At 39.3% G+C, this 16,223-nt stretch overlaps 1 protein-coding gene across 20 annotated transcripts in view; it reads left to right on the top strand.

Moving 5' to 3' along the window:
• The window catches only part of CADPS (calcium dependent secretion activator), a 463,055-nt gene that overhangs the window by 356,736 nt on the left and 90,096 nt on the right, over positions 1 to 16,223 (top strand). For 12 of the 20 annotated variants that reach the window (XM_074313221.1, XM_074313225.1, XM_074313223.1 and 9 more), the window contains 3 exons: positions 6,296 to 6,402; positions 12,729 to 12,885; positions 13,668 to 13,809. In XM_074313221.1, coding sequence (XP_074169322.1) covers positions 6,296 to 6,402; positions 12,729 to 12,885; positions 13,668 to 13,809 — 406 coding nt within the window. Of the gene's footprint in view, positions 1 to 6,295; positions 6,403 to 11,514; positions 11,536 to 12,728; positions 12,886 to 13,667; positions 13,810 to 16,223 lie in introns of all 20 variants that reach the window. The other 8 variants (XM_074313220.1, XM_074313209.1, XM_074313207.1 and 5 more) reach the window with 1 other exon arrangement.

The raw sequence follows: 16,223 nt of genomic DNA, 5'->3' as shown, positions 1-16,223 counted from the left end.
ATTTAAGTGAAAAGTATTTTTAGTCATCTTAAATCATTGTAAATTGCATTAAGAAACCTGTAGTTGTTCTCTGGTTTTGGAAACTTAGGTTATAATGTTTACTCTCCAGCAATTCAGCTTAGTACATGTGTTACGTAACCAGGGTCTTTGGGTAAGAGATAAAAGTTGCTATGTAGAATGTATCTGCATATTGCAGCCACAGAGTATTTGTTTTTGCATGAAAACACTGCGTTGGGCAGGACCACTGAGGATTTCCTGTCACTACTACCTGAGGACCTGCCCTGGACCGGACACTGTTCCAGCCCCTAGAAATGCAGCGTTCACTGGGCATAGAGAGAGATAAATGCGTGTATAATTTGCTGTTGTTCAAAGCCACGAGTGCTCGAGGAGCTGGGCCTTTGTCAGGAAGGCACGGTTTTATTCCGGTATATGAAGGCGTCACTCTTATTATGAAGGGGTGACTTACAGGCTTTGAGCAAGAGTATGACAGGGTCAGATGCATGCTTTACAGGAGACACAAAGATAATTGCAATGAAAAGAATAGAGAAAATGATCCGTGATACATCCAACAGTCTTTATTACCATATACTCATACTGTCCTAGAGATGGAATCTTCTGAAAGGGAGTGATAAAGACGCAAAAGGATCAAGTATATGTAATGCACAACAGCCCCACTAAAGAAATTATGTTAATTTGTAATGCATCCAATGTATGGTCCATGTAGCCATCATTTTAGGGAGGCAGGGGACTCTGGAAAAGCATGATGTGGCTATCTGCTTAGCTTTCTGTTCCTACTCTAGCTTTTATCCACCCTGGCCCCAAATCATAGCAAATTGTTACAGGCTAGTTATTTTCAGTAATAGCATAATACGAACACTGGCATCTTCAGCCATTCGTCAATAGATTGGAACTTGGTAATAAGTGGGCTTTCCATCAACCATATCCATCTCTCATATGATATTTCAGGGCCTGGCAATTCACTCGCTGGAACCAGAGATGGTCAGGTTATTTAAGGGCTAATTGGAGTGTCTCTCACTCCTGGATGCTTCTCTTCCTTGGCTTAGCTGAGCATGCAGAGGAATTCTCTTCTGGTTTTTCTGCAGTCACATTTAACTCTCTCTCTCTCTCTGGAAGCCAAGCAGATTTAATTGTGTAAACATGAGCAATGGTAATTGGGTAAATAAAGTTGGAAACCTAGGTATGATGTTTTTGTTTTGCTCTGTGAGGGGGAAAAATAGGGAGCTTGTTTTTCTATAGTGGCAAACCTGACTGTCAGAATTCTGGACAGACAGTTGGCAGCAGGGAAACCCTTTACGAATTTTCATCAAGACCCATTGAGCTGAAATGTGTATCTGCTGCCTGTAAGTTAAGCATCAGCCTGGGACATTGCATTGTTTTGTAAAACACTGGCTCCGGTGTTTCTCTACGCAGATTTAGTGATCTCACTGAGAATGAGTAAGGAGTTTTTGTGAGAACTGTACACTCAGGTAACACATATTCACTGAAAAAGTCAGGAGAATGAATTACCGGAGATGTACCTAACTTTCAGCACCACTGTAGGTGGAAAACCAATTTTTACAAATTAAAATGTGGAGTACTTTTTTATAAAGAAGATATCAGTCATTGCCTTTCTTTCAGTACCTGTCATTTAAAACTGATTTTTCCAACTTCTATTTACACACAATCTTTTAGAAACAAAAGATTTAAGTAAGAGAAGACTAGTAAATAATATTTTACTCCTGCATTCAAAATGTTGACGCGGTCCCACAAGAAAAAGATCTCATCCACTTTTGCTTATAATAGATAGTCTTGCCAGAATATTTTATTTATCCTCATTTCTCATATTTTTATTAATGTCACTAGAATTCCATCTCATAAGCCTGTAGTAAAATTCATTTTCCCAGCTGAAAATTCAAGCAAACCAAGAAGCAAACTTGGCAGTGGAGTATGTCCCCTCTCACCATGCAGATTGCTTTATAAATGAGAATTATTAGAAAGGAGCAGGTCCAAGGTTAATGAGACACTCATTAAAGAGAGAGAATGTGGAAGCTGATAGTGCCCTGTGCCTGTGCAGAAGGAGAGGCTATTGTTATAGGATGTTTGCTGTGCTGATATTGTAAACCACATGACAGATGGGTCAAGTACTGATTACAGTATTCTAACATTTGGAATAGCAAAGAACATATTTGATAAGCTGGCAAGTTTTTATATATGATTCAAGCCACAATATAAAAGCCACAAGAATTCCAAATTGAAAATAATTAAATGAGCTGGAAACAATCAGATACCACACATTTCCCCTCCAAATGACAGATTTTGACATGTTGAAATTCCACAAAGGGAGCAAGAATATTCCCTAGCTCACTTGAACTAATAACAGCCCTTCATCTGCTTTTGCAAAGCAATTAATTCCTGCCTTTTCACAATGTTGGCGAGAACAATAAACATTTGTAGGCACCTTAGGCTTTACAGCTATCTGTCCCATGCATTGTTTTATTTGCTCTTATCAGCAACCTTACGAGGTACACCAAGCATAGGGAGGTTTAAGTAGAAGGTGCAAGGTTATATAAAGAGTGAAGTAGCGTATTGAGGGTGAGAAGCCAGATCTTCCTTCCAACTACGAATATATCGGGTCCTGTTTCTGGTCATCTGGAAGAAGGATGCCGCTATTAACATATAGGTGTTCTTTATTGTGCAAAAGTGTGTCTTCTTTCGGTCAATGATGCTGCCACCATCATTCATGTGTATCTATCTGGATAAAGGCATCCAGTATTTGCATTCAGCCTCTAAGTGTCTCTGTAAGGTGGTGCCGGTGATGCTGGTAATAGTCTAGTCCCGTTCCTTGTCAAACGATGTCACACCTGTTATGTTGCAGAAACGCCGAGAAAGCAGCAGTCCTGCATTTATGTTTTATCATTTTTACTTGTTTGGTTGTTCTCAGAGTTAGTCATCTTACTTGTCACTCTTTGTGAAAGTCACTTTGTCTCCTTACTTTTTTACTGTCTCCACGTACCTGAGCAGCTCCCCCATCACCTCCTGGGTCTCCTCCACACACCCAAACGCAGACGAGCATGTTATATCAAAGGCTCAAAGGCTTTCCTAGGCCAAAATCAAGTACTGTAAACTTCTACCATTCCTTTACTCAGCAGCTTTCTAGTTTAGTTTGCTTTTCTGTTCATTTTTCTTCTTGAAATTTTATTTCAGTTTGGAATACTAAGCTGAGGCTCCGGCTCTCAAGTTTGACGCTGTAGGTTTTGAGAGACCCAAAAGAGAGCATTTATTTCCAAATGTCCACATTTTTTTTTTTTGTCTAGCTATGTCTGACATATGCAACATTTTCAAATCTCAATGTCAGCACAAAATAACATTGTTGTTGCATAACATTTTGCATGAAGATTTTTTATATGTTATGAGCTTCAATTTTGTTGTATGAAATATTTACTAAATATATTGTATTTTTAGTTCCTCTTTGCCAGTGCTCCAGCTAGAACAAGATTGGGTGATAGGAATATTGCAATACATTTCAAGACAGATGGGACAAAAAAAGTAATTTATAAGCACAAATTTCTCCTTGACCTCTTTTGGGGGGGAGGGAGGAGATGCTAGAGGATTTTTGCACCATATTTTCTTTAAAGACAACATCTTAGAGAAGTCACTTTTAGTACCAGTTTTGCCACTTAGCTAGTAAGTTAGCTATGCAAATGAACAGGAAAACAGTGTTATGTCTCAATAAAGTGGCTTAATCTCCAGATAATGGAATCGTAGCTAATTTATAGTAAATGAAAGTCTGGCTACATGGGTTAATTGGAAGATCAAGCTTTCTAGATTAAAGTATTCTTAACCTATTTACTTTAATGGTTGCATGTTAAAGTAATGTTGCAAAAGGTTTTATTAAACATACTGTCTGTATATATATCAAGCATACACGTGGCTGTGTGCATGTGCACACACTCACAGAATGGCTGTGTGCACTTATACACTTTATGTGTATCTATCGATATATATTGTAGTCAGTCTAAGAGTACTGCATATTAAAACAAACCTTCAGGTGGTCCTAGCTTAAGCATCTTGGATTTCTCCAAACATAAAAGTCGTTCACAGTTTTTAAGTAAAAGTCATAAAAATATTTGTGGGAATTATTTCATTTCTACATGATATGTCATGTACAACTAGAATTCCCCTAGATTTGGTGAGTATTCTACCCAAAAGTGCAATGCTCTCTATTTTCAAAGCAAGAGATTTCAAAGATGTGCTCCCAGTGGGATTTCCTGCAGATTTGTATTAATGTGCAGGCTTGTCTGGTTACTAGAAAATGTACGTTAGTGTGTGATGTGTGTATGTAGGTGTATGTGTCGAATGGGTAATAAGCATAGGATGAGGAATTTGCAAATTGATGTGTAAATGTGAGTATCAACTAATAAAAAATAATAGCCTATGCATATTTACTATCAAAATGCAAGTACCTCGCTCTACTCATATTACCCAAACATATATACACAGTATGTTTGTAGAAATGCCTGAAAGCCTACTAATGAAATTATAATAGTCCATTTATGAAATTATAAACAGGTCAGGTGCCCCAAAAGCACAGAAATCACTCATAATTTCTCAAAATAATTATCACTCTGGTCCAGGCAATGAGTTGTCAGCCCCTGACCTCCACACATCTCTCTACTCTGAGTGCTGACTATTCACTGCCTGATCTGCATATTTTTGTTCCCCGTAGCTCCCACCTTCATGCCCTAACCATATCCAGGCACATTTCCACCTGAGCGTGGCAGAGACAATGGAGCTTTCAATTGGTCTGAATACCGCAAGTCCAGTTTCATACCAGTCATCAGGCCTTGTTGAACTGAAAATTTCAACACCTCGATAATCTTTCCCGGTCCCGTCCAGCACTCTTACTTCCCAGTGTCCCAGAGTGGCTGAACTTGTCTTTCATTATTAAATACTAAATTACTAATCATCTGATATATCCATCACCTATCTAACAAATGTACAAAGAGAAAATCATGAGGCGCTTTTTTTTTTGTAAATGTGCAATCTCTTAAGATTTTGTTTAACACCCCCCTCAAAAACACACACACAGACACACACACAAAACGAAAAAAAAAACAAAAAAACAGCAACAAACGTTCCTGGGAAGCATTAAGTAATCTTCTCTAGCAAGAAGAATTCCGAAGCCAAAACATATCAGCTTCAGATGAATGGATCAAAATAAATTTGAGCAGTCCTTTTTTGCACACATATACCTACCTGTGGAATGGTGCTAAATCACCCTTCTGGTCATTTTACCCTGTGGGCTCCAAATGACACTGAGGCTGCAAGGTTTGAAGAGGTCTAAGCATGAAATACAAGATCCCCTGTGAGTTCAAACTGGTTGAATTCAGGCAATTTCATTGGCTAAACAAACTTTTATGTTTTAAATATTATTCTTTTCCCCAAGGAAAAAATGTTTGTGATTTTTGGTAACATAATGACGTTGCCAAACATTCAGGAATTCAGCTCTATAAAGGATACAGCATAAACCAAGATTCAGGTTGTTCTTCAGTCAGATAAAAACACAACCCATCCAACACAATAGACACTAAAAACAAAGAAAAAATTTGAGTAAATTATTTCCACCTAACTGGTAAAATTTTAGTTGTACCAACCAATAGCACAAACTACCACCACTTCACCCAATACCCTTTCAATAATTTGATCCTGCTTTCTACCTAATGGCCCAGGAATGGCCATTAATTTTTCAGTCTCCACCCCCCGAACTACTTCAAACAGCCAGATCTTTGACTCTGCTTTTGAAAAATGGACATTCCAATACCTGTTAAACTTGCAGACCTGTAATGAAAAACAAGGCCGTAGTATCAAATGTTTAGGGCCAAATCCAGGCAACAGATGTAGCCACAATCAAGAGTAAGCTTCCGTTACATCTTCCCACTCAGGTAGCACGAACACAGTCTAGAGAGTGATGTAACATAGTATATTTATGCTGTCTTTAAAGAACGTGTGTACAAAATGTCACAAAATTTGAAATGGGCTGTCATAGACGATATGGCTTAATATGCAAATTTGAAGCTGGAGCACTGCTTTTTCTTCATATGTATTATACTGAGGATGGGGATAATAATAAAATGGCTTTATGGTTTGCTCACTACTAATTATGTGGCTCTTAACATCTGCATGAATCTTTTTTAAAAATTGGTAACTATTCGAAATTTCTTACCCACTAGTTCTAACGGCCACAAAACGAGCCTGTCACTTTCGCCAAATTTTAACACAAATTCTTGTACTACAGAAAATGTAGGCCGGTTAATCACGCCTGCCAAAAAGCTCGAAGACACAATACGTCTTGCTGAACTAGTCATTGAAGTTCTTCAGCAGAATGAGGAGCACCACGCAGAGGTGAGCGGGCGTGGTGGGGAGCGTCTCTCTGGGTTCCTTCCTTAGCTGAGGTGGCACAACTCACTCCGCTGGCGTCGTTGTGAATAACATGCCTTAACACCCATTTTCTTTTAACTGGCCTTGCCAAGACAATGGAAGTGGAAGTTTGGCAAGGAGAAGCCATTGGGAGGTTGTTTAAAACAACCAAACAGTGAGTGCGGGTTGTATGTTTCAACTTAAGTATTCAGATATTTCTAGCAACCGGCAAAAGAGGTGAGTGTATTTTAAGGATATTATTCAAGCAGCATAGAGTTATTGTCCAGAGCACACGGAATACTTTTTGGTCTTTTGTGGTTGTTTTTGTTGCCACCACTGTTGTTTTTATTTATTTTATAATATTTGGTATGTGGGTCACAGACCTTGTTTTTGGATTTATCCTGTAACATACTCTGTTTGCACTAGAGTCTTCATTTGTCAACCTCAGGTGATCCAGCTTGCTAAATGCAGTGACAGAAGGGAATTATTCTGTGTTGTTCAACTTGTCAATTCTTCAGCAAACATCTAAATAAATTCAGCTAACTTTTTTTTTTTACAAACCACTGTCAAAATGATCGTTTTGATAATGATAAACCAAGGGATTTTAAGGCCCACTAAATCACAAACCTGTAAGGACTTAAACAACCCAACCCTTCCAAGCAAAGATTCCAAGACTCCATTATGGTCAAACTGTTATATCACTGCTTGCTTCAAAACTGAGATTTAAAATTGTCTGTCTTAAAATAACATTTTGAAAATTGCAGTAATTCTCACTCTTCCTCTCCATTCAACTCTACAGTGAAAGGGGAAGAACAGACATTCCGTAAAAGTAATTTCTTAAGTACCTGAAATGATCATTCCCCTGAATAAATGAAAACTGACGGTACAGTTAACTAAGGCATAATACACCATAAATCCAGTCATCCCGAATAATGCCTGATTGCATATTTAAATTTCCTCCCTGTTTTTCTACTGTTCCACTCAATCTTGGCTGATCGTGGCAGGGGAAAGAGGTATGTGACTGAACCGAATGAGCCAGCCAGCTGCTATCATAGTCTGTGCATGCCCTTCCAGTACCATGTCTTCTAGTGGGACTTTTCCTGGGGGCCCTGCTTCCTAACACTGACCCAAGGAATGTAACAGCAACTTCCAGTGGACTGCTTGTGACATGGGTGGCCCTCCACGGCAGGGTAAATGTGGGGTGATTCTCCTGTGCGTGCATGAAGCAATTGATATACCTAACAACAACTGCAGTTACATCCCGACACATGCCTCCTTACCTGCCTGGTTCTGTCCTCAGCCTGTCATAGTTCCCTATGTCCGTCTGTACTTACCTTTATTACAGCAGATGAGTACCAAACGTAGTAACCAGTAGCTAGCCAGTGATACTAATCTTCCTCTACCTACGACTGTCTCTTTGTGAATCATATATACAGTATTTATATATAGAGAGAGTGCCACAGAATCATTATTTCTCCAAAAGCTCTCTGAAGAATGGGGTGAAGACCACTTGAGGTGGGTCTAACACTCCTACTGTACCCAGTGATACACAGCTGGGAGTCAGAGGAGGGGCCAAATCAGCACCTTCCAAACATAGAAACCTAGAACTAACCTGTAGACATAAAATTAAGTTGGGTTAGAATTGTTTTCTCCTCTATGCTGTATGACGTTCTTTTCAGATTGGGGGCATTTGGGGTTCAAGTGATGGTAAGTATCCACGGGCATCCACAAAATTGTCTCTAGAGGCATGCAGGGAGCCTTCCTCCCCTTATTTGGATATTGAGGCTTTTCTCACAATGACAAATCAAATTTTTGAAGACATGGATACGAAGAAAAGGTTTTCTATAGTCACAATTGTGCTTTTAAGTAAATCATACAAGACAAATGACAGATATGTTTGATTTATAACCTATTTTCTGAGGTTGCTGTAAGCTAAGAAAGGATGGATATTTTCCCAACTTACTCAAAGGGGTGCCAGAGGAAAGTTGATATTCCAAAGAAGACATTTTTTTCACTTTTCCAAAAAGCGCTTTCTCACTAAGTGTTAATCATCATCATAAACTGCCCTAGTAGCCATCTTCATAAAAATATTTTAATCTTTCATATTCAAAAACCATTGCGGTAAATAAGTAGGCTAGAACTAAATTCAGTTCTGTTTTCATTTACTAACTTTAGAAGTTAGAAATGAAAACTTTAGCATGCTATGAAATTTGGAGACCCAGCTTGCTTTTAGGTAAATGTACAGGATTAGTTCCTGAATTAATCATTTACCCAATCACAAAATGTCATGACTCGACTAATCAAAAGCCACCTATCTGCTGAGCATTGAGACAACTACCTCTGTGCTGTTTTTGAAGAACGAGGAGGCATACAGCGGTCTTGATCTTCAGGCAATAGAAGACAGGCCAGGAGCTTGGGTTCTGTGCCAGAGAAGCTTGAGTTTGAAGTGTGATCTCTACCCAGTTACCTAACCTCTCTTATCCTGTAAATCGGAGATAATAATAGAATCTAGTTCAGATGGTGATTGTTAGGACGGAAGACCACATTAAGTAAAGCACCTGGTATTAAGCCTGGCACAGAGTAAGCACTCCACAAAGCTTGGCTGGTGTATTATTAGGGACAAACTACTGAGGAAGCAAAATACATGGATATGTGGTCATGAAAAGGACAAACCTATGTGGAAAGTACCACGTGAATGATGTAGACAGAATATGTTGATAGGTGAGTGGGTTCATTTTAAGGTGGGGTGTCCAGAAAGGCACCACCTCCTGCTCTTATCATTCACTTACAGGTTGCAGTCACCTGGGAAGCTCTTAACACTTGCTGATGCCCGCGTCTCACCCCAGCTCAGTTTGTCAGATCTCATGTGGAGGGGTCAAGTATTAGTCATTTTTAAAACTGCCCAGATGATTCCAGTATATAGCCGGGTCAAGAACCCCTGGCTACAGCCGAAGAGGTAGAATTTGCCCTGGCACACTAAAACAAGATGAGGTTTTGCTGCCAAATGGATGAAGTATGAAAAACATTTTCTACTGCCCAGTACTCACTGCCATACTCTCTGGGTGCTCAATGAACTCTAGAGAATCACCACATCTTGGCTGTGTAGCCATGCTGTTTGATGGTACCACACAAATGAAAGTGACAAGCAGACTTGCCTCTTCCACCAAAACACAATAATCCTTGAAGCCATTTTTAATTCCAATACAAAGTAATTAAATGTCCCAAGAGGAATAATTCTCAGCTACGAATACATCATATAGACACACATGCAGAGTATAGTAGCAGTTGTCACATTTATTTCTTAATTGCAGCTTAATTCTGCTCTCAGAGCCTAAGTTATTCACAGACACACATGCATTATGCCTTAATGAATTGTTGCTTCATCTTCCCAATCTCTCTCTCTCTATGTATATGTATGTATATGTATATATGTATTGTGGTATACAGAGGGGTACATATATACATGTAATTTGTGTACAAAAAATACAGTGTGTTCAGTGTGGTACCTCTGAAGCATACATCTTTGCCTTTCAATAATGAAAAGCACTGGGTAAGTACTTAGATGCCAAAGCATAACTTTATATTGTCTTTGGAAAAGATTTTAAAGACTTTAGATGCCCACAACATTGAGTTAGCTCACTTAGAAAACTAGCATTCACCTGTCTGAGCAAGACGTAAAAGAAATATAGTATTAATGTAAACATAGTATTTTTTAAGGCTTGCCTCGCCCAATCCAGGCACACAGACTCTGTTTATTCAATTGAAGTTATTATACAGCTTTTTACTGCCCTTGCCATAATCTTTTTCTCCTTCCCAGAGAGTCAGGTTTGGCTCTAAGGTTCTGAAAGAATTACCTTGTGTGTACAGAAATAGATCGAGTCTTCCCTTCTCCTACAAGCCCTGCCCCCCGCCCCTTTAAATTCTCTTGGTTCCCTAGAATTCTGAGTTCCTCTGCCAGACTGTAACAGTGATCATCCATACCACAGTAGTCATTGTCCTTTGTAGGGCTGCCCAGCACCTAGCTATATGATGAGGAGCACCACAACTGCAGCAGTTGCTCTCTAATTTATTAAATTCCAATGAGGAACAAAGTTCTCTATATGTAGTAGAAGCGGGCGCTTCTGATGATCTCTGTTTTGCAACTTGTAAATAAAGCTGGTAAGAACTAGGTATGAGTTTGGGCTAAGACATTTTCAATTTCAGGCATTTAGGGCTGGTGTTTTGTTTTGTTTTCTCCTGTCACCCTAGAGCAAAATCATGTCTCGGAAGGCAACTCAATCCCCCTAATAACTGTTTTCTTAGACTCACACTGAAGATGTAAAGTTAATCAAGTAACTAAAGAATAAGTGCCAATATTTAATGTGCCTTTGTGTATTTTGAAAATATCCTGCATCGGGCCTAATGAAAGTCAGCCTTCCTTATAGGGCTGGGACTGGGAGTGGGGCTCCAGCAATTTCCAATATTTAGAAGACAGGTGGCTGGGATTGCTCACGGGTGGGCTGGAGGATTTTCACGACCGCCGGATTTAGCAAGGGAGTCAGTATAGCAAGCCCCAAGCCCCAGGGCTCTCATCCCCAGGTGGTAAAACTACAATAAAACCTCATCCATTCAGACCCAGACCCTTGAAATTTGTGACAATTCAATTGTTGATATGGCTCTTTTAATTTTTCTTAAGTAAAATGTTTGACATGATCTCAACTTTCTCTGTAAATTCGAAAGACTCTTCTTATAAGTTCAACCCAAGGACCTGTGAAATTAAACCTTCTGTGTCTTTTATTTCAATTTATATGTCAATTTATCTGTGATTATTAGAAGTTTTTTTTAAAAACCTATACATTTATGATACATTCGTATAGAGTACATTTTACTTTGATGCCGCAGTACAGACTGCATTTGAAAGCAGCAAATATCTCTTTTTAGGAAGCCCAATAAATTAGGGTTTTATGCTGACAAACTAGCATCTCTCCACTCCCATTACTCTGAATCAGTGAGGTTTTATTGTAAATTAAAATGGAAACAGCAGGTGTCTATTTCCAGCCAAACTGACCTTGAAGAATAGTCCATGACTTGATTTTTTCCATTTAATTTGCAAACCAGCCACATGTTGATAAAGGAGAAGTAAGTAAAATGAAATCTCATGAAAGAAGAGAGGTAGATCACTGTTCTGCCTCCTAGTGGCTGTTAGAATATCCCCAAATAACAATAGATCACAGAAGAGCTTGGCCATTGAACAAACACTTTCATTTATGGAATTATTTCCATAATCTTTCATGTTTCCAAACGCGTTCCATCCTTTTTCAGTGAATGCTCCGGAAAGTGTTTCCAGTGTAAATACTTTACGGCATCGAGTGGGGAGGTGGGGGACAAGATGGGGCTGGCGATTTGTTTTTATTTTATTGCTGTCTTTGGAATCAGCAAAAGAGGGCCTGTTGACACTGCCACTCATCGTGCATGCTCCCTGCCAGAAATGATAGCCACCGTGCATGCATGCCTTTGAATTGCATTCACATCTGGCCCAGTCCGATGCGAATGTCGCCCCTGAGACCCTGCACAGTGATTTCCAAGGACCCACGTGCATGAAAATGAGTTACTTCACTGATATTTTTTGGTTTTCAATGTACATATGTGTCCAACCCCCAGAAAAGTAAGTCCTCATCTTACTGAGTGTTTCCTAGCGTACGCCTGATCTTTCCTACAGACAGGATGCAAAACCAGAAGCTCCCGGCTTAAAGAGATTTTGACTCAAAAGTTTTGTGACAATTGTAACAATGGCTTCCTTTTCCTTAGTGTGAATAGGAGTAACATTTCCAATGTGTAGGGAAACACGAGTCACTGAGCTTGTATGAGACCGTAGACAATTAAGCCCCAGATGTGTAGATATAAGTGAACAATCACTGCAAATTTTCAAGTTAGACCAGCAGAAAACCCATAAACACAGTGAAGAAACTCCCAAATTCTAATACCCTAGAGCAAGACCTAGCCAGCCACAGTGATGAAGAGCATGACCCAAAACTTACTGAGTTATTGTAAATTGAACAGAAGTTCCACGTCTGTCACATCTACAGCTGCATCCTCCGACCAGTGGGTCAGAATAAAGGCTTTCTAAGGCAGGTCTGGAAGCATGAAAAGCATTGCCTTGGGACACTTTGAGGCCCAATTGTATCAAACGTGCTGTTCTCTTTACAATAAAATTACCAATCCCTGCTGGATGCATAATTAATCTTGAACAGTGAGGGCTTGACTTCCCATCTTATGTTGGAGAGAGAAGCTCATTGCCTCTTTGTCTGTTGTTTTTCTGCCACATTTCGAAGGCTTTTGCGTGGTGGTCAGACTTGATGGTGGAGCATGCGGAGACGTTCCTCTCACTCTTTGCGGTGGACATGGATGCAGCATTAGAAGTGCAGCCCCCAGACACATGGGACAGTTTTCCACTGTTTCAGCTGCTGAATGATTTTCTGCGTACCGATTGTATGTATCGTCTTTGACTTTGACTTTCCTAAGTAGTGTGCAGATAAGCAGATGGCTAAAACATTTTTGTCCCAGGCAGACTATAGGATGGACATAGATCTTCATAGTTTTATGATTAATTCAAAACAGAAACAAACTTAGAACTAATGGACAGTCTCTTCCAACAAGTGTGCTATGACAGGGAAGCCCTCTCTCAACCAGGCAGCAGGGCCCAAGGGCAGTCGTGTCAGAAGTGGTGCCCGTGTTTTGCTCTTGAACAAGTTGATGAACTTAACCCCTTCACAGTCGGCTATTTTGATCTAAAGGTGATTTCTAGATGAAAAACAATTTCTAGCTAAGCAATATCACGAGCACTTCAGAGTACCTTATAACAATATACAGCCACGCTTCATCCCCAGGGAGCGCGATGCACCAAAGGAGTAGAACCTTCTACAGGGAACTGGAATGTGATAGGAGGAAGCCGAGAGGGTGCAAGGAAAACCTAAAAACTAGTGTCGACTGTTGTTTTGTTGTTTTTAAAGGAGCGTGATTGTTTTTCCTTTTTAGAAAAGCAACACCAATAGGTAAAATGTTTTTGAATTCCACTTTCCTTCCACACTGATTAAAGCATGAACTTTGATGCTGTTCAGGTACTTTATTTTACTTTATTTCTTTCTCTTTTTTTTTATTTTTTATTTTTATTTTTTTTTTTTTGCTCTCTTAGAAGCAGTGCATATGTGTATATGTTGTATGCTGATAACACAACTGTGGGTTCTTACCAAGATTTTGCTTGTCTGTTCTAGATAACTTGTGCAATGGAAAATTTCACAAACACCTGCAAGACCTGTTTGCCCCACTTGTGGTTAGATATGTGGATTTGATGGAGTCCTCAATTGCACAATCCATTCACAGGGGCTTTGAGCGGGAGTCATGGGAACCAGTCAAGTAAGGAAACCTCTTTTGATACCATCGGAGTTTGGGTGCAAATGGCTGGAGAGTCATACAGAAATGGATTAATGGTGTCTTATGGTTTTCATTGTTAGCATGGACAGAGAGTAAACACTGTATGTGTTTCCTGCTATGATGCTCATAGCCTCCTGGTCCAAAGAGGGGGGACGGGGATGAGGTTGAGAAATGTTTCATGAAATGAAATCATTGTTTTATTGTACAAGATAAATAAGGAATAAGGGATAGAAACCTGTCTGCGATACTTATACTGTGTATCTTACTCCAGTGGTGTTATCCATAGGAATTAACATTTCCCAAAGTGTATTCCAAAGGGGTCTAAGCTAGGGGTCAGCAAATGTTTTCTATAAAAGTCCATATAATAAATATTTAGACTTTTCAAGCTACATGATCTCTGCCACAACTGGTCAACTCTGCTGTTGTAGCGCAAAAGCAGCTATAGACAATAGGTAAAGGAGTGAATGTGGCTGTGTTCCCATAACATTGTATTTGCAAAAATGGGAGACTGGCCTGTGAGCCGTAGTTTGCTGTTCTCTGGTCTAGGCCTTTGAGACCTACCTCGAGTAATGGACTCTAAGGCTGAATATGGTTAGGAAACTATTATTATACACCCCACTAATCTACTCCACACCCTCATCTCCTGGAGAGCCACAAAGCACACCAGTATATTGCAAAACTGTGAGAAGATAGTAATACAGAACCTTTTTAACTCAACTTAATCTAGAGTTTCTTAAATGTATTTGACCACAATACTCACATTTTTATAATAGGATATTGATGTAAAGGACAAATTACAGGAAATCCTGTGAGTTGTAAATTTGGCAATTTCCTTAACTGCTTGGTGAATCTTAGATTCTATTTGAAAATGTCTGGCAGATTCATTGCCACCTCCATTCCCCAGCAAGGATGAGGGCTGTGACTCAAGGAGCCAAAGGAGCAGTCTCAGGCTCCCCTTTCTGGAGAAGTAGAGAGAGAATTCTCTCTACCTAGGTGGAGAGAATTTTCTGTTATGAGTTGAAAAGCTTCAATAAAGCCTGCTATTAGCTTTACCCTGTTAGATTCTCTTCTCTCCTCTCTCTCTCTCTCTCTCTCTCTCTCTCTCTCTCTCTCTCTCTCTCCTCTCTCTTTTCCCATAGGAAAATCATTTTGTTCTTTCTAGTCTTTCACATCTTTGGAATGTAGGAGCCAGTGTGGAGCAAAATGGGGGTATGTACAAGCAGACTTTCAGGCACTCCAGAACAAATATTCAAGAGACTTCCTCAATTTGAAAGCTTTGACTTACATCTAATCTGTAAGCGGTTTTCTGAATTGAGACCTTCTCTCTAACTTTATACTGTGTAAGGTTCTGACTGATAAAGAAATTAATGCAAAACTGCTTTCTCAACCTCCCTTCCGCATTTGAGCACTAGAGAAGTGTCTTGACTTACCATACTGCAAGCAGGTTAACGGGTATTGGCTCTTCATTTTCAAGTACTAAGGAATCTAAAGTTTAGCTTGTTATTCTCAGATTTAGAACAGTCTGTTAATATGGCCCTGCTGACTTTTTACTCATAAGAAAAAAACCGGGTCCCTTGACGATAAGGGACCTAATATGAAAGGACTCCATTTCTTTTTTAATGCTCACTGCAGTCAAGATAATTGTGCTGTGGCGAACAGTTATGAAAAGGAAAAGGTTAAAATGGGTAATATTCACATTTTGAAAATAGCTATGGTCTTGAAATAGCATTTACTTGCTTGGGTTTAAATGTGGAGGCTACTACCGCCAACAGACACAGGAGGAAATGATTGGTATTCTTCACTGGTTCTTAAAGGGCCCTGGAGTTGGGACCTCGTCCTCCATTTACCAGCCGGAAGGCTAATAAAGGCAATGGAATCAGTTTCTTCTCTGCAAAACTGATTTTTAAAAATGTTCCTATTCAGTGTCCGAGAATTGTCATGAAGTTCTGTGATAATGTCACTAAAGCCATTTTATAATCTGTTCAATTCTTCAAAAACCAAGCAAATGCCTGTTACTCCTAAATATTCTTCGTACTATCAAAAGTAAAGATAGAATCAAAATCATTTTCACAATTGGAAGTCTTAGTCTGGGAATGTTTTCTTGGGGATTTTTTTAATGATTAAAAAATAAAATTTGAACTCATGGATCAGAAATTTAAGGATTTGAAAATGAGTGAAGGATTAATAGTTGTAAATAATAACCTGAGAATCTTATACGTAGATGTGGTTTTTTAAGTAGCTTTTAATATGATTGTGGTTTGTTCAATTCATGCTAAATGGTATGTGCCTTTCAGAGTATACAGAGATATTTGAAAGTGCCAACCAAAATGTAAGCTAAATTAAAACTCTTGAAGCCACACATATTTTATTAGAGGATTTGTATACAGAATGTGGAT

This window comes from Rhinolophus sinicus, linkage group LG10 (genome assembly GCF_036562045.2).
Source record: "Rhinolophus sinicus isolate RSC01 linkage group LG10, ASM3656204v1, whole genome shotgun sequence".
Classification (NCBI taxonomy): Eukaryota; Metazoa; Chordata; class Mammalia; order Chiroptera; family Rhinolophidae; genus Rhinolophus; species Rhinolophus sinicus.
The sequence above is the reverse complement of the archived record's forward strand: the minus strand, read 5'-3'. Positions and strand labels throughout refer to the sequence as shown.